The following is a 25,524-nucleotide window of genomic DNA, read 5'->3' as shown; positions in this document are numbered from 1 at the left end:
AACTCAGATGGAAGGATTTTCTCCCTCCTCTGAGCTCCTGCAGACTTCTGGCTATACTCCGTGTGGCATGAACACGCGGTCCTCTAGATTGAAAGCAACTTGAGGACAGAACATCTGTATTCCTTTCTGGTGACCCCCAGCACAGAGCAAGAGCTCGACAGACATCCCAGACTGAACGACAGTGGAAGGATTGGCTGACGGCTGGATGGACATGACGGTAGATGGCTCAAGTGGTGACTCACAACAGGGGACTACCTTGCATCCTTAGACAGCCTTAGCCGAGGCCAGATTCCAGTCCAGACTTTGCCTTTTTCTAGCTGGGACTTGAGGCAAATTCCTTTATCACTCTGGGCCTCAATTTACATGTCTGTAAAATGGAGACAACATTAGTAACCTCACAGTAACTCAGAGGTTATTTCGAGAAATAAATGGGTTAGTGTTTTGAAGTGTTTGGTACAATGACTAACACACAAAAAAATACTGAAGAAATGTCAACAAGTATTATATGGACACAGGTCTGAGTCTAGTCTGGGCCTCCTCTTTCCCAGTTCAGGGCCCAGGGGCATGGAGGTAAGCTCAGGATCCACTGCAGAGAGCAGGGACTCAGCAGGAATTCACGACGGGGCCCTCTTTGCCCACATTCATTCATTTGACAAATATTTGTTGAACACCTACTATGTGCCAGGTACTGGGGGTTCTGCATGGAAAAAGACAAAATCCCTGCCTTCACGGAGCCTACATTCTAATGTAGGGGGGTCAGAGAATAAATAGAAAATAAAGGAATACATCATTTCAGATAGCGAAAGCCCTTTAAATAACAGGTTTTTGTAATAAAAATGACTGGTGCTGCTCAGAGAAGCCTTTCCTGAGGAGGTGGATTTCAGCTGACATGTAAGAAGTGAGAGGGAGGCCTCTGGGAGAAGAACATTCCAGGCAGGAAGATGAGCAATTTGAGGAAGGAGAGAGGCTGGAGAAGAGAAAATAAGAGGTAGGATACAGGGCAGGAGCCCCCGACGACTCGTGGCTACCCTGAGAGGTTTGGATTTTATTTTAAGTTTGACGAGAAGCCTACGTGGGGTTTTAAGCAGGGTAGTGATCTTATGTTTGGAATAGATCATCCTAGAGTTTGGGTGAAGAATGAATGGTCTGGGGATGTAGAGAACAGACTGGCGGTTGCCAAGGGGGAGGGGGAGGTGGGGGAGGGATGGACTGGGAGTTTGGGGTTAGCAGATGCAAACTATTATATAGAGAATGGATAAACCACAAGGTCCTACTGTATACCACAGGGAACTATATTAAATATCCTGTGATAAGCCATAATGGAAAAGAATATAAAAAAGAATGTACATATATGTACAACTGAATCACTTTGTTATACAGCAGAAATTAACACAACATTGTAAATCAACTATACTTCAATTAAAAAAAAAAGAATGGTCTGGGGAGGAGTAGGGATAGGAGAGAAACGATGGCGGCCAGGACCAGAGTGGAGGTGGTGGAAAGCGATTCCATTCAGTGTATTTTTGGCAAAAACACTGGTCAACAGGACCTGCTGGTGCTTGTGGAAGTGAAGGAAAGAAAGGCAACAGGAATGGCTCTGAGGTGGCTGGTTGAGCCATAACTTGATGAGTAAGATCGCAGGGAGAGTCAGCTGAGATGAGTTATCAGGGTTGTGATCTGGATATGCCAATGTGTATGCTGCATAAAAGGAAATGTTCCTTTTATGGGGGAGGTGTCCAGTGTTAGTTGGATAATACAAGTGTGGAAATTTGAGCTGGGGTTTCAGGTTGGGGAATCATCAGCATAGAGATGCTTTTTTTTTTTTTTTTTTTTGTGCAGTACGCGGGCCTCTCACCACCGTGGCCTCTCCCGTTGCGGAGCACAGTCTCCGGACGCACAGGCTCAGGGGCCATGGCTCACGGGCCCAGCCGCTCCGCAGCATGCGGGGTTTTCCCGGACCGGGGAACGAACCCGCATCCCCTGCATCGGCAGGCGGACTCTCAACCACTGTGCCACCAGGGAAGCCCTAGAGATGCTTTTTAAGGCAGGAGACAACAGAAGATCACCTGCGGGCGAGTGAGGATAGGGAGAAGGAGCCGGGAAAAGTGGTCAAAGGAAAAGGAAAACCAGGAGAAGCCAAAAGAAGACAGCATAGCAAAGAGGAGGTGACCAGCTGTGACAAGCGCTGCCGAGGGTGTGAGGAAGGTGAGCATGGAACAGGGGTTTGGTGACACGGACGCTGATGGGAACTTGACAAGAGCCCTCTCGGTAGGTAGAGTCTCGGAGACTGGATCTGTCTGTCTAAGGAGAGACGGGTAGTGTAGTCAGTCTCTGAGGCCTTCTTTTGTGAGAGAGAGCAGAGAAAGGAGGTATCTGTGGAGGGCCTGTGGGGCTGAAGGAGGGTTTGTTTGTCTTTTCATGTGAGAGGGATTAGAGCTTGTTTGCATGCTGATGGGAGAGATGAGGCAAAGAGGGAAAAGTTGATGATGCAGGAGAGGAGAGGATAATCATAGGAGCAAAGTCCTTGAGAGGGACTGGTAGCCAGGGCCCCAGTGGAGGGGCTGGCCTCCACAGATGGAACCTGGGACAGTTCATCTGAGTCAGGACAGGGGAGACAACATCTGTAGGCGGGAAGCAGGCGGCAGGGAGGGGTACAGCACAGGGAAGACAGGGGCTCCGGACACATCGCACTCCCACAAGGAGGCCTGGCTTCTCATACTGACTCAGCCTTTCCTGAGTGACCGAGGGCAAGTTTCTACATCTTTCTGGGCTGTACCTTCTTGGGGAGTAAAATGGGACTCACAGTTCCTGTCTGTCCTTCCTTCCGGGATTAACACACTTGGCTCAGCCTGTCTGGAAACTGATCTGATGGGTCCCTAGCATAGAGATGCCACTGGCTTTGGCCTGGGATGAGGGTCATCTCTTAGGTCAGCCAGGCCCTGTCACCTACCAGGAACTGTGCCACTACCCCCCTAGTTCCTTACCCTCTGGGATACCTTGAACAAAAATCTCGCCTCGATTTCCCTGTCTGTGACTAAAGGAAGCAAATGGCTCAATGGGCAAGTGAGGGTGGGGTGGCGGGTGTGGGGTGAGGCCAGGGCCAGGATTAGGTCTCAGCCTTCCGGAGGCAGGCAGCACAGGCTTTGTAGCCAGACCACACCCCCAGCTCTGCCACTGCCTAACTATGCCACTTGCCAGAGGGAGGTTTCCTGTGAAGCTTGGAAATTTTGTCTGCTTTTACGTACAAGGGGGGCCCCAAAGTGTATACTATCTGACCTCCAGAAAACAGCAACAGCAGGATCTGCCCTGGGATTTTGGGTGACTTAACTTCACTTTCCCCATCTGTAATGGGAGTCAGACCTGCGTCATAAGATGGGGGAGAGGGTTCCTGGGTACCTGGTACAGGGTATGCAGTGGGGGCTCCAGTAAATGAGAGCCGAAGTTATGACTCCTGCTGCTTGCATGGGGGTGGGCAGGAAGCAGTGGCATTTGCCCCTCCATTCAAGGTGTGCATCTGTATCGCCCACTGACAGGATCTCCTCCTTCAATTCCCACCCCTCCTCCACAGGAGACTTAGCTCTTGGGGTCACAGGTGAGCGCCTCCTCTTTCTGTTTGTACTCTTTTTTAAACTTTTTTATTTTTTTTGCGGTACGCAGGCCTCTCACTGTTGTGGCCTCTCCCGTTGCGGACGTGCAGGCTCAGCGGCCATGGCTCACGGGCCCAGCCGCTCCACGGCATGTGGGATCTTCCTGGACCAGGGCACGAACTCGTGTCCCCTAGCATCGGCAGGCGGACTCTCAACCACTGCGCCACCAGGGAAGCCCTCTGTTTGTACGCTTAAATGCAGACTTAGCTCTTGGGATCACAGGTGAGCGCCTCCTCTTCCTGTTTGTACTCTTAAATGAACAAACTGCCTGAGGCCAACTTCCTCCTAATCCCCTTCCTTCCCTCTCAAGCAGCTAGCCCAGCTCATACCCTCCCAGTCAACTCAACCGCTTCCACCTGCACCTCCTTTATGGAGCTGGTTTCCTGCCTCCCAAGGGAGTAGACACCAAGTGCACCTAAGCAATTCACATTGGGCTCCTACTGCTGGGTGCTGAACAAAAGCCCCCATTGACCTCTTAGTCCTCAGGCCTCAGGAGGACCAGGAGGTGACAGCCTAGGCTGCCAGGCTAGGAGGGATGAATGGGTGATGCTGGTCCTAAGGATGCCCAACCCCAGGGCCAGACGGCCCCTCTCCTCCTCCCTTGGAGCTTCTCTGTGCCCAGGACCCCATGTCCTTACCTTAGTCGGGATGAGGATGGGCAGAGGCAGCAGGAGAATGGGTAGGAAGAACACAATCAGGTAGAAGCGATAGGCCCACAGGCCCTGCCAGCAGGTGGCCATGGTGTGGATCCACGTGGGCTGCCGGATCACCCTCCAGATCCAGGGAACTGCAGGACCGACGGTGTAGCAGGTAGGCGGCTAGGCAGCCTTATATAAAGCCACTGGAGGGTTAACCATTGACCCACCCTGGCAATCAGAGTGTTTTTAGAGTGACAGTGAGGAAGAGGGATCTGCAGGAAGTGTAAAGATCAGGAAGACTTTGCAAACAAAGGGAGGAGGGCAAGATCAAGGAATAAAGCCTTCAGTTTCTTTCAGGAAGTTGAGCCCAGAGTTAATTCCTTCTGTGTGTGGGCTACTAAGGGCTGAATATGGAAGGAGCAGGAGAAGGAAGGGTGCCTGGGAAGCCCCACAGCTGGCATCCACACAGAGCAAGACCCAGAGCACCCTCCCCAGCCCTGTCCCCCTCTCTCTTACTCCTCCAAAGAGGAGTTCTCTGAGCAGTTTATACAGGGCCTTGTGTGGGGCGGCCCAGCCTCCAGAGACATCCTGCCCTCTGGGGGTTTCCAGTCTAGGACTGAGGAAGGGCTGGAGCAAGCCCTTCTCCTTCCAGGTATCAAGGAAACTGTCAGAACCACTGGAACTGACCAACTCGTATTCACTGTGTCCTGTGTGATGCACTGACAATTATTCTTCTGGCTGCACTGTGCAGCATGTGGGATCTTAGTTCCACCACCAGGGCTTGGACCTGCTCCCCCTGCACTGGAAGTGCAGAGTCTTAACCACCGGACCACCAGGGGAGCCCTCTGCACTGACTTAATTTGGGAACAGCCACTTCCTTGTTGATGTGTTGATGTATGATAGGTATACAGTAAAGGTTCACTTTTGTAGGTTCTTCCTAGTCCCCCACTCCCAACCCCAAGCTCCCATGGAACACCGGCAAAGATTGTTTCATATTTTGGAAACACATTTAATCTCTCCATCCATTCATCCATCCACCCATCCATCCATCCATCCACCAAACAAGTATTTGACACTGATTATATCACCAGCCCTGGACTCAGTGTTAAGGATGCAGAGAGATTAAAATGCTGCTGGTAATAGTTAACATTGGTTCAGCATTCAGTACAAGCTTATTAGTTTACTATTTCATTTACTCTGTACAACCACACCAGGAGTTAGGTGTTACTATTCCATTTTACAGTTGGGGTAACCGAGGCCCCAAGACACAAGCCAGCCAGAATTCAAACATGCTTTAGGAGTGCCCTGGGGAGGTCCAAACCAGTATGGCAACCCAGGTGAAAGGAAACAGTAGGAGTATTGAGCAAAGGCTCTTGGAAAAGGTGACACCTCAGTGAAGACTTGAAGGTTGAGTCTAATTTGGCCCCAAGGTGACAGAGGTATGATCACAAGCAGCCTCAAGAGGGAACCAAGACCTGGAGGATGGAGTGTGTGGATACATCTACCCAGAGCCTCTGCCTCTTGCTACCCTCCCACCTCCCCACCCCAAACAGCTCAGAGTAGAAGCTCAATCCATATTTCTGTTGATTATTCAGATGTGATGATCTGTGTGCCAGGGCAAGAAGGCAGGGTGTCTCAGGGAGATGGTTTCAGGAAGTCAACACAGCCTGGGCAAAGATGTGAAAGGAAGAAGGTTCTGAGTGGTTGGAAAGTGGGTGTGTGGGACCAGGTCTGAGAGCTGGTGACCACGTTTCCAGGGAGTACAGCAGCTTGGCCTGGGCGGCGATGCCAATGAGATTCTCCTAGAGCCAGTGAGGTCTGTGTGAGACAGACCTCCCCACCTTGCCCTGACCCCAGTGCCCTCTGCAGGGTAGGCAGAGAGCTGTGCATGGATCCAGGTCAAAGGGCTCCTGGGGCCAGGCTGGGTGGGAAGCTACAGTGCAACAGGACAGACTGCCCCACCCCATCCCCCCGCCCAGCCCCCATTCAGGCTATTTATGGCCTTTCCACTCCCAGGCAGCCAACCTGCCACCTGCCCAGGGCAAGGTGAGGAAGAGTCCAGAAGCACGGGGAGAGACAAACGGTTTCAGAGACTTAAGACATTCCCTGATTTTGTCTCGCCCTTGGAGGAGGCCTCTCCCCTGGCCTGCGGCTCTGGAGGAGCCACAAGGGGAGCAGGGCTGAGCCCCCCCACAGAGGAACAACATCCACTATGTGTGTAATCTGCATCCCAGTTTACCCAACTCTCCACACCAACCTTGTGATATAGGCTCAGAGCAGTGAAGTCCCTTGCCAGCGCATGTGAGCTGAGAGAGAACCCGATTCATATCCAAGACCATCCATGCTCTTTGCCCACCCTCCAGGCCCTGGGCCCCTGTGATGGTGCTGGGACAAAACTCAATTTTTCCAAATTAGATGGCTCCTGTGGGGGAATAGCTCAGTGGTAAAGCATTTGACTGCAAATTAGATGACCACTCTTTCACTGAGACCCCCCGGCTTTGTACGTACGGCCCCCTTCAAAGTCATAGACTCTTGGGACCCTTGCTGACTCTCTTTTGCGGACTGGTGTAGGGGGACTATCACATTCCCAGCAGCCAGGCCCCATCAGTGACTAATTCGTCTCAAAGGCGGGAAGTCTCCGTCTATCACGTGTGTTACAAGAACTTTCCCTTGCCCGGCAATCACAGGCAGGGCCCTCCTCTACCAGGCTTAGCTCAATTCTCATTTGCCCCACTTCCTTTTCCTTCAGTTAGTGCTATAAATAACTATTCTTCTTGTTGTGGCGCCTAATGGACTATGAGCAACTCACGGCAGGTGCTGTGACTATCCTTCTACAGTCCTTGTCACCCTTTGGGTGACAGCCGTCAGCATTGTCTCAGGGAGGAATGCCCTGTGACCATTGACCCTGCTTGAGAAGTTCATCTAAGAATAGCTGAGGAAGCCCTAGGGTCAGAGGAGATGCTTTATGGCTCACAAGAACCGGTTTATCCTCAGGAGCAGTTGGCAGATAAGCTGGAGATAGAGCCGGGGCTGAGGCTGTGGCCCAAAGGTGAGTTTTAGGAAGTTCACACCTGGACATGGGAGCCAGACATTCAGACAGAGGCTCCTGAGGAACTGGATTGAGCAGGTTGGGCCTGGGGCCCACAGGGGTACAACCTAAGTGGACCTGGAAAGACAGCGGTGGCTGGACACAGCAGGGAGCCCCAGGAATGATCTGTAAGACCTGAGACTACCCAGCCTGGAGGAGAGAAGATAGGGTGTGAGGGTTGTCTTCAAATCCTTGACTGAAGAAGAGGGCAGAGGTATTCTCAAGGACAGAGAAAGACCACAGGTAGCAGGGTTAGGGAGGCTCACTGGTGCTATTTTCAAGGAATCCCCCTCCCCAAGAGAAAAAACAGAGCTGGGTGGGAGGTGATGCATTCCCCAGCACCGGAAGCGCTCCTCCTGGGTGGCTGGCTTGTCCTGAGACAATAGGGTGATGTGGACAGGGTCCCACACTGTGCAGGGGGCTGAGCATTTTGTTCACCCAGAATCTGACTCCAGGGGCCCTGATCTCTTCCCCTGTCTTCCACTGCCTCTGAAACTGGGTCCTCTCATTTTGTCTTATACATGTTCACATCCCCCCTCAGCACCTTGCAAGGTGCTTAAACAACCCTACAAGATCCTCTCCTTGCATTCCTCTGCCTCAGCTCTTACCACTCCTGCCTTGGCTCAACTCTTTTCAGATCCTCAACTGCATTTTCTATGACCTCCAGGGAGTTGTCTATGCCCTTGCTTCTCTCAGACACATTCTCCCTGCATCTCTCTCCCCATTTTACTGGTTAAGTCTTGTTAATCTTTCAAGTCTCAGCCTAAAACTAAACTTCCTTTGTGAACTCTCATCACAGAGTGAAAGAGAAAGCAGTTGCAGTTGCACTGCTCCTAAGTTAGCGCTAGAAGACCCTATCACAGCACATATCACACTGCATTTTATTCTCCTGTTAACCTCCCTACATCCCCCACCAGAGTAGGTTCCATGAAGTCAGGGTCTGTCTGTATGGGTGTCCATATGCACCTCTTCAGCCTCTTGAGCTGATACTCAACAAATACATTTTGAAGCAATGGATGAGTAGATGGATGAATAGATGGGTGGATGGATGGATGGGTGAGTAGATGGGATGTCCATAGGATAATTTACAAGGTTCATACCAGAGAGCCAGGCCCTCCTTCCAGCATGTTCTGAAGCTGGTCCCTGGATCTTCAGATAGGACAGATGCAGGTCACTGGTCAGGCAACAAGGCAAAGAAGTGGATGGGTTTTTACCACAATCAAGACTGTAAAGATGGGGCTTCCCTGGTGGCGCAGTGGTTAAGAGTCCACCTGCCGATACAGGGGACACAGGTTCGTGCCCCAATCCAGGAGGATCCCACATGCCATGGAGCGGCTGGGCCCGTGAGCCATGGCCGCTGAGCCTGCGCGTCTGGAGCCTGTGCTCCGCAACGGGAGAGGTCACAACACTGAGAGACCCGCGTACCGCAAAAAAAAAAAAAAAAAAAAAAAAAACAACCTCTTTTCTGTTCCTGTTACAGGTTGTTTATTGAGCATTTCCATCGATAACAATATCTGCCTGTGGTAAAATTAATAGATTTCTTTTGACAGTTCTTTGTATATTACAGAAGTGGATTCACACAGTATGTACTGGTTTGTCTCTGATTTCTTTCCCTCAGTGTTATGTTGGTGAGATTCACCCATATTGTTGCCTATAGTTGTAGTTCATTCATTCTTGCTGTTTATAATATTCCCTTGTGTGTACAGCCACAATTTCTCTGTTTTGCTCCTGATAGACATTTGAGTTGTTTCCAGATATTTGGCTATGTTGTCAAGACTTGATATTTACTTTTAGCTATTCAGGTATGTAGTAACATTGTATTGTGGCTTCATTTTGCAATTGCTGGTGACAAATGAAGTTGTGCAATTTCTCATTTATTTATCAGCCCATTTGAATATTCTCTTCTGTGAAATGTCTGTATAAGTCTTTTGCCCATTTAAAAAATTACATTTTTCTTATTGATTTTTCAGAGTTCTTTATATATCCTAGATGTGAGTCCTTTGCCAGATAAATGTATTACAATTATCTTCTATTCTATGGCTTGCATTTTCACTCTTTTAAGGGTGTCTTTTGTTAAATAGAAGTTTTAATTTTTAATGTAGTCTAATTTATCTATTCTTTCCCTTATAGTTAGTGTTCTTTGTGTCCCATTGAAAAAAACTCTTTGCCTACTCTGAGGCTATTAAAGCATTCTCCCATGTTTTCTTCTAAAAACAACCCATCTAGAATTTATTTCTGTGTAAGATGTAATGTAGGGGCTAATTTTTTTTTTCTTTATGGCTTTCCAATTGACCCAGTACCATTTATTAAAAAACTATCCCGGGAATGGAGATCTCAAGAGATATTATTGTAGCTTATGAAGGGGATCTTTGAAAAATGTAAGTAAATGTTAGGATTACTTTTAATGATTTTGGTTGCTAGACTATTGTTTCTCTGCAATAGAGCCCCAAGAGGAGGTGAGGTGGAGCCAGCCCCAAAGTGTATTTTGTTACATTCTTTATTTCTAGGTGAAGTACTAAATATCTATTTTTAAAATTTGGACTTGATTCTCGCTGATAGATCTACTGTTAAAATAATTGAGCCTCAGAAATTGAGAATGCATTCAGTGGACAATGCTTGGGTCCCAAGACCTTTTACAGTCGGCAGACAGAAGGATCTCAGGAGGCCAGGGTGGGAGATGGGGAGACCTCTGGAGGGATAAGCCTGAGCCTGGGTATGATGGACTTTGGGGTTAAAAATATACCTTGGGAGTTCCCTGGCGGTCCAGTGGTTAGGACTCGGTGCTTTCACTGCAGCAGCCCTGGAGCAATCCCTGGTTGGGGTATTAAGATCCTGCAAGCCACGCAGTGTGGCACAAATGAACAAACAAACAAACAAAACCCCCTTGATGCCCTCTCAGTTACCTTTCTTCTTTGGATGCTCTTCCCTTAGCTGTTTGGATAGTAACATGATTTGGTCAGTTTAACCCTATTGATTAAGATCTTGTTATCCCTATTCAGTGCCAGGCACTTGTTGGACTATTTACTTCATTATTTAAATCCTCCAAATAATCCTGAGAGTTTAGTATTTTTGTCACCATTTCATAGATGAAGAAATAGACTCAAAGAGCTTAGTTGGCTTTCTCAAAGTCACAAAGCTTGCAGATGTCCTAAAATTATATAATTTTCCCCTCTCCTACATCTCTGTCTCAGCAACTGATATAACAACTAGTCAGAAAATCAGCAAGGATATAGAACTAAAAAACGCCATAACTAACAGTATCTAATTGACATTTACAGAATACTCTGCCCAACAACAGCAGAACACGCATTCTTTTCAAGTGCCTGTGGAACTTATACCAAGATAAACCATACTCTGGGCCATAAAACAAACTGTAACACGTTTAAAATAGTTGAAATAATACAGAGTGTGTTCTCTGACCACAGTGGAATCAAATTACAAATCAACAACAGAAAGATAACAGGAAAATCTCCAAACACTCAGAAACATAAACAACATATTTCTAAATGGTCCGTGTGTCCAAGCAAAGTCTCAAAGTAAATTTAAAAAACGCATTGAACTGAATGAAGATGAGGCATATTACAACATATCAAAATTTGTGGGACACAGCTAAAGCAGTGCTGAAAGTGGAATTTACAGGACTAAATGCTTACATTAGTAAAGAAGAAAAATCTCAAAGAATAATCTAAGCTTCCACCTCAGGAACCTAGAAAAAGTGCAAAATAAACACAAAGCTAGCAGAAAGAAAGAAATAATAAAGATAATAAAGAGGAGAAATCCATGAAATTGAAAAAAGAAAATTTATGTATTTACTTATACTTAACAAAGTATCTTTAATGTTTATTTTTAAATTTAATTTAATTTTTTATTGAAGTATAGTTGATTTACAACATTGTGTTAGTTTCAGGTGTACAGCACAGTTATATATATATGTGTGTATTTATATATATATATGTATGTATATACATTCTTTTTCAGATTCTTTTCCCTTATAGGTTATTACAAAGCTTTGAGTATAGTTCCCTGTGCTATACAGTAGGTCCTTCCTTATTAGTTATCTATCTTATGTTAGAGTGGTATGTATATGTTAATCCCAAACTCCTAATTTATCCCATAAGTTTGTTTCCTATGCCTCTGAGTCTATTTCTGTTTGGTAAATAAGTTCATTTGTATTTTTTTTTCTTTTCTTTTTTTTTTTTGTTTTTTTTGTGGTACACGGGCCTCTCACTGTTGTGGCCTCTCCCGTTGCGGAGCACAGGCTCCGGACGCGCAGGCTCAGCGGCCATGGCTCACGGGCCCAGCCGCTCCACGGCATGTGGGATCTTCCCGGACCGGGACACGAACCTGTGTCCCCTGCATCAGCAGGCGGACTCTCAACAACTGTACCACCAGGGAAGCCCTGTATTTATTTATTTATTTTTTAATTCGACATATAAGCGATACCATATCATATTTGTCTTTCTCTGTCTGACTTACTTCACTTAGTATGATAATCTCTAGGTCCATCCATGTTGCTGCAAATGGAAAACAGAAAATTTTTAAATAGAGAAGGTCAAATGGGAGGAAGAAAAGCTGGTTCTTTGAGAAGATCAATAAAGTTGAGAAACTTCTGGCAAAACTGACAAAGAAAAAAGAGAGATCACATTTTTGCCTATCCAGAATAAAGCAGGGACTATCACTACAGCCCCTGCAGACATCAAAAGACTAAGTGAATACTAGGAACAACTCTACACACATAAATTTGACAACTTAGACGAAATGGACCAATTTCTCAAAAAGTACTAACTAATATAACTCACCCAATATGAAACATAAAATTTACATAGCCCCATAACTATTAAGGAAATTGATTTTGTAACTTAAAAATTCCCCCAAGAGGGGGCTTCCCTGGTGGCGCAGAGGTTGAGAGTCCGCCTGCCGATGCAGGGGATGCGGGTTCGTGCCCCGGTCTGGGAGGATCCCATATGCCGCGAAGCGGCTGGGCCCGTGAGCCATGGCCGCTGGGCCTGCGTGTCCGGAGCCTGTGCTCCGCGGCGGGAGAGGCCACGACAGTGAGAGGCCCGCATACCGCAAAAAAAAAAAAAAAAAAAAAAAAAAAAAAAAAGGGCTTCCCTGGTGGCGCAGTGGTTGAGAGTCTGCCTGCCGATGCAGGGGACACGGGTTCGTGCCCCGGTCTGGGAAGATCCCACATGCCGCAGAGCGGCTAGGCCCGTGAGCCATGGCTGCTGAGCCTGCGCATCCGGAGCCTGTGCTCTGCAAGGGGAGAGGCCACAACAGTGAGAGGCCCGCCTACCGCAAAAAAAAAAAAAAAAAAAAAAAAAAAAAAAAAAAAAAAAATTCCCCCAAGAGGAATCTACAGACTCAGATGGTTTCACTGAAGAATTCTGCCAAATACAGGTATACCCCGATTATCAAAAGTTTACTTTATGCCACTTTACTTTTTTTTTTTTTTTTTTTTTTTGCTGTACGCGGGCCTCTCACTGCTGCGGCCTCTCCCGCCGCGGAACACAGGCTCCAGACGCGCAGGCCCAGCAGCCACGGCCCACGGGCCCCGTTGCTCTGCGGCCTCGTTGCTCTGCGGCACCGCGGCACGAACCCGCGTCCGCTGCATCGGCAGGCGGACTCTCAACCACTGCGCCACCAGGGAAGCCCACCACTTTACTTTTATAAAAGACCTACATTAGTACCTGTTTTCGATAAGCAAAAGAAATCTGAAGAGGATTTTCATTTTTACGAAAAAATGCTAAAAGCAAAAATAGTGTCCAGAGTTTGTTTTGCAGCAAGCATCATAGAAGCAGCACACATCCCTGGGCAGCAGGAGTGGCACTGCCAAGCTTCTTTTCTGGTAACTACACTCAGCATCTCAGCATCAAGCTGCCATAGCTCTGAACTGTGTCTGTGAGCATCTGTGCTTTATCTCAACTTATTTTGTGCATCTGTTAGCACGATGTGTCCTAAAGAAGAAGCAAGATGTGTGTTTCTTTGATTTATACCATTTTAACTTAGGAAAGGTTTCATAGAAACGTTCTACTTCCAGATAGCGGGGGAAACTTGTATATAAAGAAGAATTAACAGCAATTCTACAGTCTCTTCCAGAAAATAGAATAGGAGGGAACACTTTCCAATTCATTTTATGAAGCTAATATTACTCTGATGCCAAAACCAGACAAAGACAGTACCAAAAAAGTAAACTACAGACCAGTAGCTCTCATGAATATAGATGAAAAAATCCTGAAAAAAATAGCAAATAAAATTCAGCAGTATATAAAAAGAATTACACACCGTGACCAAGAGGGGTTTATTCTAGGCATGCAAGACTGTTTCAGTATTTGAAAATTAAACAGTGTAATGCATCATATTAACAGGCCAAAGAAGAAAAATCACATGATCATATCAATCACTGTGGAAAAAGCATTCGACAAAATTTAATATTTATTCATGATAAAAACTCTCAGAAAAATAGGAATAGAGAGGCACTTCCTCACCTTGATAAAGAACATCTATGGGGCTTCCCTGGTGGCACAGTGGTTAAGAATCTGCCTGCCAATGCAGGGGACACGGGTTCGAGCCCTGGTCCCAGAAGATCCCACTTGCCGTGGAACAACTAAGCCTGTGTGCCACAACTACTGAGCCTGTGCTCTAGGTCCCACGAGCCACAACTACTGAAGCCCGTGAGCCACAACTACTGAAGCCCACGTGCCTAGAGCCCGTGCTCCACAACAAGAGAAGCCACCGCAATGAGAAGCCTGCACACTACAACGAAGAGTAACCCCTGCTCGTTGCAACCAGAGAAAAGCCCGCATGCAGCAACAAAGACCCAAAAGCAGCCAAAAATTTTAAAAAATAAAATTAAAAAAATAAATAAATAAATAAAAATAAAATAAAAAGAAAAAGAACATCTACAAAAACCCTATAGCGAACATACTTAATGGTGAAAGACTGAATGTTTTTCTCCTAAGACTGGGAACAAGACAAAGACAATCTACTCTCACCACTTTTATTCAACAAAGTACTGGAAGTTCTAGCCAGTCCAATAAGACACGACAAGGAGATGGAAGACATGCAGATCAGCAAGAAAGAGAAAACCGTCCCTATTTGCAGATAACATGATTGCCTGTGTAGAAAGAAATTGCAAAGTGATTCACAAAAAGAAAGAAGAAAGAAAGAGAAAAAAGGAAAAAAGAAACTCCTAGAACTAGTGAATATGTATTCATTCGTACATTAGTACACTGAAATTTAAGATACAATACCATTTACAAGCACTCAAAAGAAAAAAAAAAGAAATACTTAGGTATAAACCTAATAAAACGTATACATTATTTGTATGATGAAAACTATAAAATGCTGAAGGAAGATATCAGAGAAGATCTAAATGAATGGTGTACACAGAGTGTTTATATATTGGAAGGCTCAACATAATAAAGATATCAATTCTCCCCAAATTAACGTACAGATTTAATACAGCCCCTATCAAAATTATAGCAGGAGTTTTTTTTTTTTCTTTTTTGCGGTACACAGGCCTCTCACTGCTGTGGCCTCTCCTGCTGCGGAGCACAGGCCCCGGACGCGCAGGCCCAGCGGCCATGGCTCACGGGCCCAGTGGCTCCACAGCACATGGGATCCTCCCAGACTGGGACATGAACCCGTGTCCCCTGCATCGGCAGGCGGACTCTCAACCACTGCGCCACCAGGGAAGCCCTATAGCAGGAGTTTTTGCAGATATACACAATGTTATTCTAAAATTTATGTGGAAATACAAAGGAACTAGAATAGCTAAAAACAATTTTGAAAAGGAAGATAAAGTGGCAAGAACAAGTCTACCCAACTTCAAGAGTTATAGTAAGAGTAATCAAGACTGGTATTGGTGGGGAATTCCCTGGTGGTCCAGAGGTTAGGACTCTGCACTTTCACTGCTGAGAGCCAGGGCTCAATCCCTGGTCAGGGAATTGAGGTCCTACAAGCTCATGCAGTGAGGCCAAGAGAAAAAAAAAAAAAAAAGACAGTATTGGTGGAGGAATAAACCCATAGATCAATGGAACAGAATAGAGAAACCAGAAGTAGACCCACACAAATATGCTCAACTGATTTTTTTTTTTTTTTTTTTTTGGCTGCTCTGTGCCATTTGTGGGATCTTAGTTCCCCAACCAGGGATTGAAACCCGAGGCCTCAGTGAAAGCTCAGATTCCTGACTACTGGACCACTAGGGAATTCCCCCAACTGATTTTTTATAAAGGAGCAAAAGTAATTCCGTGGAGCAAGAATAGCCTTTCAGCAAATGGTCCTGGAGCAGTTGGAGATACATAAGCAAAACAAACAAACAAACAAACAAAAAACCTCAACGTAAACCTCACATCTTATACAAAAATTAACTCAAAATGGATCATGTACTATGAAAATGAAAACTATGAAAATGAAAACTATGCAACTTTTAGGGAAAAAATGGGACAAAATCTTCAGGATCTAGGGCTAAGCAGAGTTCTTTGATCTGACACCAAAAGCACAATCCATACAAGCAAAAATTGCTAAGCCGGACTTCACCAAAATGAAAACTTTTGGTCTGTGAAAGACCCTGTTAAGAGGATGAAAGATAAGCGATAGACGGAGAAAAAATCATTTGCAAACCACATATCCAACAGAGGACTAATATCTAGGATATAAAAGAACTTTCAAGACTCTACATTGAAAAAAAATCTGATTAGAAAGTAGGCAAAAGATATGAAGAGAAATATAATTGAAGAGAATACACAGATAGAACATTTCTTACAACTGCACGTAAATCTACAATGATCTTAAAAAAAGTTTAATTAAAAAAATTAAATCCTTCTCTACAGATTGCAAGCGTTTGCATGACAGAGGGAAGTAAAACTCCTTTTTTTAAAGACTGTTGAGAATTCCCTGTTGGTCCAGTGGTTAGGACTCCGTGCTTCCACTGGGGGCACAGGTTTGATCCCTTGTAGAACTGGTTTGATCCCTGGTCGGGGAACTAAAATCCTGCAAGGCACATGGTGTGGCCACAAAAACAAAAAACAAAAACAACAAAAGACTTTATTGGACTTCCCTGGTGGCGCAGTGGTTAAGAATCCGCCTGCCAATGCAGGGGACACGGGTTCGAGCCCTGGTCCGGAAGATCCCACATGCCGCAGAGCAACTAAGCCTGTGCGCCACAACTACTGATCCTGCGCTCTAGAGCCCATGAGCCACAACTACTGAAGCCTGTGTGCCACAACTACTGAAGCCTGCGCGCCTAGAGCCCGTGCTCCGCAACAAGAGAAGCCACGGCAGTGAGAAGCCTGCACACTGTAACAAAGAGTAGCCCCCGCTCACCGCAACTAGAGAAAGCCCACGTGCAGCAAGGAAGACCCAACGTAGCCAAAAATTTAAAAAAAGGAAAAAAAAAGACTTTGTTAGTATTCTTCTACACACACACACACACACACACACACACGACTCCGTTGATAAAACAGTCTGGTCAATGAATCCTTAATTAATGACCATTTGCAATGAGAATTCCCAGCCCCAAAGCCTTAACGTCTCAGAGGAATGACTCTCCCAGGGTAGGATTTCCAGCTCAAGGCCAGTTCAGGGGGTATGGCCATTTTGTCAGGAGTCTCCCACAGCCCCTAACCCCCACTTGTAAATGTCCCTGGCTCTTGATGGCTGTGGGGCCTCTGGGCCTGCCCCATCTGTAAAATGGGAATGTCTACAGGTCTCAATGAGATAATATTGTTAAGTGTTTAATACAGTGACTGCTCCTTCTGTTGGTTTGCAAACTGGTCCCTGAACACGGAGGGCAAGGAGAGACCAAATAAACAGACAGCCACTCCAGAGGGGTAGGTGACAGGTTTAAAATCACGGGAACTTACATATCAGGCTTGTTTTGGGTGACTGCAAGAGGAGTAGATCTCCACACCCACCAGCCAGCATCTCTAAAATTTATGTAGAGGCCTTATCTGGGCTCAGTCGTGTATACCAACCAGATGGTCTCAAAACACTTGAGTATTTTAAGGCTGTGTCCTTGGGGCAGCTTCCTGGGGGGTGGGAGGAGGGAGGGGGAAGCTTCTGGAGGGGAAGGCAAGCTGAAGGCACATTCCAGGCACAGGGGAGTGTGTGAGGAGCTTCCGATTGCCCTGGTCTAGCTTGCGGGTCAACTGGTGGTCCTGTCCTCTCAATAACCCCATCCTTCTCCTCCTCCACCTCCTCTCTTACCTCCTCTTCCTCCTTTTCTTTGAGAATAGGAACACCAGTTACATGGCGATTGCAAATAGCAGGTCGTGGATTGAAGCCTGATGGAATCTGGAGAAGAAATGCTGGCAATCAAGTCTGGAGAGGATAAGAAGTCCTGTGATCAAGGAAGCCTGGGAAATGAGGTGTGTGTGCTGAGAAGGAAGTTCCTGGTAGAAGGGCATGTGATGTGTTGACAGGCTAACACTTCAACAGTGTGTACTTTTCTCTCCAGTGGAAAGCCCCACAGAACCAAGAGGGCTAGTCTCTGGGAGGTTCGCTGAGGCTTATGGTCTGACATTTGCAAGATTCTAGGAGAGTCCTGGGGTCATGCACTTCTACCCTTTTCAATAGAGATGACTTGGAACTGGCTTGCTAGAGGTAATTGTTCATATTCATACCTTTATAGGACCTGTCATTACATAAATCAACCCATTGTAAAGAATCTTCTCTCTTGACAATTATTTGTTTAGAAAATAACCTTGCTTAATCTGCTGGGTTCACTTTCAAGATGTAGAGTGAGGTCTCTATCTGCAGATTGGGGACATTTGTGGAGCCTGGAGAGCACTGTCATACCAGGCATGGCCACCAGGAAGCAAGCAAGAGAGCTTGGGTCAGGTCTAGAGAGAAAGTCCATTAGAAGCAGGATGCAAGGAGAAAAGGAAGAGGACAGCTAAGGTTCCCAGTCACCAGGAAGCAGGGAACCTCCCAGGCCACGGAGGTTGGAATTAGTCTTGCTGCCTGGTCCCTGGTGTTACCTGTGGGGTGGTTGTCACTGAGCCTGTGCACGGTCCCTAAGTCCTAGCCTGGGCCTTGGTGGGGTCTGCTCTGAAAAGAATGGTGCCCTAGAACCATACTGGCTGCCTGGCTGCTTTTAGGACCATCTGCCCCAGTGCTGTGCTGTTCAGAAGAGAGCCTTGGGTAGACCCTGCTGGAGCTGGACCCAAGGTTACCCTTTGCAAACTGCACTTAATCTTTTCCATCGGGCTTCCTTTATCTCCGGAATCTATCCAAGTTGCAGCTGGGTAGAGATCAGGGTTTTCTCCTGACTGGCAATCAACTCACCTTCTGATAAGAGTGTATTGCTCTGCACGCCCCACGCCCCACTGCGTACAACCTTGGGAGAATCAAGGATGCCTTTCCCATGCCAAAAGGGGCACACGTCCCAGCCAGCCTCTCCATTTCCTAGGAACTGGATTCTTGAGAGTAATGGAATAGGGTTACAGCTGCTTTCTCCTGACAACAGTGTCCAAAAAAGTGTGTCTGATGGTTCCTGCTGCCTGGATTCCCAGAACTGTCCTGCATCTTGTCTTAATTGTGACCTGGCTGTTTGGCTTTCTTTGTATTCTGAGAGTTACCCTTCCAGGGCCTTTAAACAAATCCTTTTTAAAAAGACAGCCAGAATGTTTCTTTTCCTTGCAACTAGAGAATGCTAAGTGACACATGGGCTGAATCTCACAAGATGACATCAAGTGTAAAGGATACTTGAAAGGGCCTGCAAATGGGTCCCGAACCCCCTGCACGTGGGCCACATGGTGGACACAGGAGCAGAGTGTGAGACGAAAGCTTGGGGATTCCCAGAACAGCACAGCAGGAGCCAGCAAGGCAGTGAGAGTGTGCTTCCCACCCCCCCCCAATTATGGTTTAATTAATGAGATCAGGTAATGGGGACAAGCCAGGCGACGCTCACACGGCGTCCTGTAGAGCGATCTGTTCCTGCAAGACAGGTCATAAACAATTACGTATTCAATCATCTGACAATTATTCCTGGCATGTCAGACACGGCTAGATAAGGAAAGACACATAAGTTACAGTTTAGTGCCCTGATTCGGGGCAGCAGAGCTCTGTGGCTGTGCCTGCTCCAGATGGGGAGTGGGCTTCCTGGAGGAGGGGGGTATCTGAGGTGAGTCTAGAAGGATGTGTAGGAAGGAGTTATTCCAGGAAATAGGCAGGGAGGGAGTGGTGGGCCTGGGAGAGGGACTTTTAGGCAAGGGCAGTAGCAGGTGCCAGGGCTCTATGGGAAATGGGCAGAGTGTCTTGCATAGAGTGGGTGCTGAGTGTGAGGGAGCTGGCACCAGATCAGAAAGAGCCTCAGCGGTCAGGCCAAGGGAACTATTGAAGGTTTTTAAGTAGAGAAGTGACACAGTAAGATTTGCTTTGCTTTGTGTGTGTGTGTGTGTGTGTGTGTGTGTGTGTGTGTATTTATTTATTTATTTATTTATTTTTGGCTGCGTTGGGTCTTTGTTGCTGCGCACGGGCTTTTTCTAGTTGCCTCGAGCGGGGGCTACTGTTTGTTGCAGTGCGCGGGCTTCTCATTGCAGTGACTTCTCTTGTTGCAGAGCACGGGCTCAGTAGTTGTGGCTCGCGGGCTCTAGAGCTCAGTATCAGTAGTTGTGGTGCACGGGCTTAGTTGCTCCGCGGCATGTGGGATCTTCCCGGACCGGGGCACGAACCCACGTCCCCTGCATTGGCAGGCGGACTCTCAACCACCACGCCACCAGGGAAGCCCTGTATCTGGTTTTCAGAGGCTGACACACAGTAACCAGGCCCATAAGGGACTGCCTCGCAGTTCCAAATACCAATGTGTTAACTCTTAGTAGGGAATCAAACTTCGGAAAATCTAAAAAGATCTTTAAAGAGGGACCAGAGTACATGTGCCCGTCAACAGGCACTTCTACCCAACTCATCAAGGGCCCTGGAGGCTGGAAGGGTCATCAGGGGTCACCAAGGGAGAAGGAGAATGAAGGCGTGTGTGTGTGTGTGTGTGTGTGTGTGTAGACACTGTAAGGCTATTTATGAAGACTCTGAGCAACTTGTTGGCAAGGACTGTCAACTGAGGTCTCCATGTTGCCTGTGAAGTGAAGGCTCATGTCTTCCCAGTTCAACGTCTCTCATCCTGGAGTGGATAAATTACCAACTTTCAATAAGAACCTATTGCATAGCACAGGGAACTACTCAGTACTCTGTAATGACCTATATGGGAAAAGAATCTAAAAAAGTGTGGATATATGTATAGGTATAAGTGATTCACTTTGATGTACACATGAAACTAACACAACATTGTAAATCAACTATACTCCGATAAAAATTAATTTAAAAAAATTATCAAATTTAATCTTTCACTTTGATCTCCATTTCCTGGACGTCTTCCTCATCCTATTTTGGTCCACTCTTTTCATATGACACATTTTTCCACTACAAGAAGTGCCTTATTTCTTACATCCTGAGGAAGTTAAGGATACAAAAGTTGATAAATAGATTTACATGTCATATGGTAGAGTCCATTTGTAGAGCTCATGAATGCTCTAAAGTTCCATATTACATAAACGTTTATGAGTATTTTTTTACAACTCAGCATTGTTTAATTTGTACATGATGTTTTTGGAGAAACATTAAAACATTGTTTTTGCAACAAGTTACTGACATGAAAAAAAAGCAGATGCGGGGGATGGTAGGGAACGGAGAGACTGTTCCAGAACAAAAGAGATTTAAGAGCCATAAGGTGCCCTTAAAATGCATTGTGTGGGCTTGTTTGAAGTCTAATTCAAACACATCAGTCATAAAAAGACTTCTTTTGGAAACAGTTATTGAATACCCAGTATTAGATCATGGCAAAGAATTGTTGTTATATTTTAAGGTATGATAATAACATTGGGCTTATGTGAGAAAATGTCTATATGTTTTAGAAATGTAAAATATGGGATGAAATGACAGAACAGAACACCGTAATGTCTGGAATTTGTTTTAAAATACTTCAGCAAAGGACAAAATTGAATGAATCTGCGGCAAGATTTTGGTAATTGCTGAATCTAAGTGATGAGTATATGGGGGTTCATTGTGCTCCTCTGTCTTGTGTGCCTTTGAACATTTTCATAATCATAAAAAGTTAAAGATGGATTAAACAGTAGCAGCAATAAAAATTATATTTCTAGGGTAATTTCTTTTTTTTTTCTTTTTTTTTTTTGTGGTACGCGGGCCTCTCACCGCTGCGGCCTCTCCCACCGGGGGGCACAGGCCCCGGACGCGCAGGCTCAGCGGCCATGGCTCACAGGCCCAGCCGCTCCGCGGCATGTGGGATCTTCCCAGACCGGGGCACAAACCCGTGTCCCCTGCATCGGCAGGCGGACTCTCAACCACTGCGCCACCAGGGAAGCCCCCGTACTATTATTATTCTTGCTGCATTTGGGTCACTGACATTTCTTTGTCGTTATTAATTTATTTTGTAATATGACTTTTTCCGTTTCCTAAAAAACATGCATATAGGAAAGAGTAGGGGAGATCCCACTCTCTGGCAGCTGGACGACTGCTCACATCAGTTTTTACAGGTTCTCTATTATTCATGGGAAACACCCAGGATCTCTCTGCACCACTGCTGCCTTTCCAGAAGTTGTTTTAGGATCCATAGTGGAGGGACATCTTTGCACTCGCAATTAACAGACTTAGAGTATATATGGAAAGCGATTCAGGTCCACACTTTGAAAACAGAGGAAATGGAAATAGAGTAAAGAAAAGAAAATACAGACTTAAAAAGAGATTCAGATGTACATTTTGAAAACAAGAAGAATTGTAATGCACAGGTAAAGAATTTATCTGAAAGGAGATTCAGATACATATTCAAAAAAGGTGGGGGGCCTCACGGAATTTGCTCTGAGGAATTAGGAATTCCTGCAAGAACCCTATGTTGGTATTCATCATGTATGTTCCGGTTCATACCAGTGATCCTAAGGTGATTTATCCTGTGCTCCAGGTAGATGTTTTTGATCTTAATCCATCCTTTTATTATTTATTTATTTAATTTTTGGCTGCGTTGGTTCTTCATTGCTGTGCGTGGGCTTTCTCTAGCTGCGGAGAGCGGGGGCTACTCTTTGTTGCGGTGTGTGAGCTTGCTGTAGCTTCTTTTGTTGTGGAGCACGGGCTCCAGGTGCACAGGCTTCAGTAGTTGCAGCACACAGGCTCAGTAGTTGTGGCACGCGGGCTCAGTAGCTGTGGTGCACCGGCTTAGTTGTTCTGCGGCATGTGGGATCTTCCCGGACCAGGGCTCAAACCGGTGTCCCCTGCATTGGCAGGCGGATTCTTACCCACTGCGCCACCAGGGAAGCCCTGGATTTGCTCTCTTAACTTCCATATCTAACATACAGCAGTGTTAATTATATGGATAATGTTGTACATTACAACCCTAGCACTTATTTACCTTACAACTGGAAGTTTGTACCTTTTGACTGCCTTCTTCCAATTCCCCCTCCTCCCACCTTTGGGAACCACAGATCTAATCTCTTTTCGTTTGTTTGCCTGTGTTTGAAGTAGAATTGACCTATAACACTACGTTAGTTCCTGTTACACAACATAGTAATTCGATATTCCTGTACATTTCAAAATGATCATCACAACAAATCTAGTTACCATATGTCACCTTATAAAGATGTTACATAGTTATTGACTATATTCCCTACACTGTACCTTCCATACCCATGACACATTTACTATTTGGCAGCTGGAAGTTGATGCCTCTTAATCGCCTCACCTATTTCTTCCTCCCTCGACCCCCTCTTCTCTCTGGCAACCACTGTTTATTCTCTGTATCTATAACTCTGTTTCTGTTTTGTTAGGTTTGTTTGTTTGTTTTGGTTTTTAGATTCCACATATAAGTGAGATTATACAGCATTTGTCTTTCTCTGTCTGACATTTCATTTAGCGTAATACCCTCTAGGTCTCTCCATGTTGTTGCAGATGGCAAGATTTCATTCTTTTTCTGGCTGAGTAATATTCCATTGTATATATATACCACATCTTCTTTATCCATTCATCTATTGATGGGCACTTAGGTTGCTTCCGAATATTGGCTAGTGCATATATGTTTTCTAATTAGTGTTTTTGTTCTTTGGATAAATACCCAGGAGTGGAATTGCTGGATTGTATGGTAGTTCTATTTTTAATTTTTTGAGGAACCTCCATACAGTTTTCCATAGTGGCTGCACCAATCTACATTCCCATCAACAGTGCACGAGGATTCCCTTTTCTCCACGTCCTCACCAACGCTTGTTATTTGTTGTCTTTTTTTTTTTTTTTTTTTGCGGTACGTGGGCCTCCCACTGTTGTGGCCTCTCCCGTTGTGGAGCACAGGCTCCAGACGCGCAGGCTCAGCGGCCATGGCTCACAGGACCAGCCGCTCCGCGGCATGTGGGATCTTCCTGGACTGGGGCACGAACCCGTGTCCCCTGCATCGGCAGGCGGACTCTCAACCACTGCACCACCAGGGAAGCCCCTATTTGTTGTCTTTTTGATGACAGCCATCCTGACAGGCGTGAGGTGACAGTCATTGTGGTTTTGATTTGCATTTCCCTGGTGATTAGTGATGTTGAGCATCTTTCCATGTGCCTGCTGGCTGTCTGTATGTCTACCTTGGGCACATGTCTATTCAGAGCTTCTGCCTATTTTTCAATAGGATTGTTTGTCTTTTTGATGTTGAGTTGCATGAGTCACACGTCTTCTTTTAAAATATTTAATTAATTAATTTATTATTTGGTTGCACTAGGTCTTAGCTGCGGCAGGCGGGCTCCTTAATTGTGGCATGTGGGCTCCCCAGTTGCAGCATGTGAACTAGATCCCACATGCGGCATGCATGTGGGATCTAGTTCCCTGACCAGAGATCGAACCCGGGCCCCCTGCATTGGGAGCGTGTAGTCTCAACCACTGTGCCACCAGGGAAGTCCCACAAGTCTTCTTTTAAATTTGCCCTTTTCTTTCACTGCTGAACACCTCTCCATTCACTCTCAGGGCAGTGAGCACTCACCTTGGCCCAAACCCACTGCTTTCAGGTGCCTGGTGGCGTTCCGTCTTTTATCTGAAGTATACCACAACGGGGCCAGCTCAGGGTTTTCCCTTTTCCCATTCAGTCTTATAAAATAAGGGCAAGTGACAACCAGATGTCAAAATAACTGCATAGAAAAGCTAAGAACGGGGAAGGCTAGTGAGACAGCCTGAAGTGTTGGTTTGGGAGGGCTGCGAAGGTGTCCCAGATTAGCCTCTGACAGCCGACCTAGAAGCGTTGGAGTATAAGTACGAAAGGGTCAGCGCTCGAACCATGGAGGACAGCTGTCTGCCTTGACAGGTTACGCTGTGGGGGTGGGAGAGTGCGTCTGCTGCTGTCGTCCGCGAGCCGGCCAGGGTTGGCTGGGGTTGCACCTTTTGCTTTCTCTCCCCCACTGACTGGGTTTCAGCCTCAGATATGCTTCCCTGAAATTACATTGGTCTCTGATATCAGGCCTGCCTGTCCCTAAAGCTTCAGCCCCACCTCTGAAAGAGGGGCTAATCTCACCCCAGATGTGTTGCATCTTGCTTGTTACATTCTCTAAGGGTGAGCTTATCAAGGGCCACGTTTGCTTCATTCCTTCGTATTTAATGCCCGGCTGATCTGTCCTTAACCCATTGTGATCTGACTTCTACCCTTCCTGTGGAGCCCAATATCCAGGGCACAGGACAAAAATCTCCAATAACCGAGGCCCCATAGCAACGGTTGCCATGGGCTCTCCTGACCTAAACCAGATAGCCCCCGACTCCACATTAGGTAAAATATTCACCGTGTAGCATCCTGACCAATCAACTAATGCCATCCTGCCAGCAGGAATTTTCTTTGTCTTGAGGCTCTGAAAGTTGGCTGCTGGCCCACAAAGGGGGTTGGCTCTCCTTTGTCTATCAGGAAGTTGGCGCGCTGTATTTGCAGCGCCCCTCGCTAACACTGCTCTTTGTTCTCAGAAAACTCTCTCCTAAAATACTTTGTGTCTGGGAATTCTTCTTCCAACCCATGCACAGACCACAACACTTCCCTTCCCTTGTCTCACCGGCTGAAACTTTTGGGGTGCCCAGCACTGACGTATCCCACCTGTCACCAATGTCAGCTGCAAATTCTTCCCTCTTGGCTTCCTCAACATTC

General features: G+C 46.3%; 1 protein-coding gene across 3 annotated transcripts in view; it reads right to left on the bottom strand.

The window, feature by feature from the left end:
* SLC13A2 (solute carrier family 13 member 2) overlaps positions 1-17,633 on the bottom strand; it is a 43,571-nt gene extending 25,938 nt beyond the window's left edge. For 2 of the 3 annotated variants that reach the window (XR_014013884.1, XM_081217935.1), the window contains exons 1-2: positions 17,580-17,613; positions 4,286-4,434 (exon numbers count right to left, since the gene is read on the bottom strand). Coding sequence is in view for 1 of the 3 variants with exons in the window: in XM_081217935.1 (XP_081074061.1) it covers positions 4,286-4,387 (102 nt within the window). In the remaining 2 variants the exon portion in view is untranslated. Of the gene's footprint in view, positions 1-4,285; positions 4,435-17,579 lie in introns of all 3 variants that reach the window. The other variant, XM_081217936.1, reaches the window with a different exon arrangement.
* Between the last annotated feature and the right edge of the window lie 7,891 nt (positions 17,634-25,524).

This window comes from Mesoplodon bidens (genome assembly GCF_964165515.1).
Source record: "Mesoplodon bidens genome assembly, chromosome: 19".
Lineage (NCBI taxonomy): Eukaryota > Metazoa > Chordata > Mammalia > Artiodactyla > Ziphiidae > Mesoplodon > Mesoplodon bidens.
The sequence above is the reverse complement of the archived record's forward strand: the minus strand, read 5'-3'. Positions and strand labels throughout refer to the sequence as shown.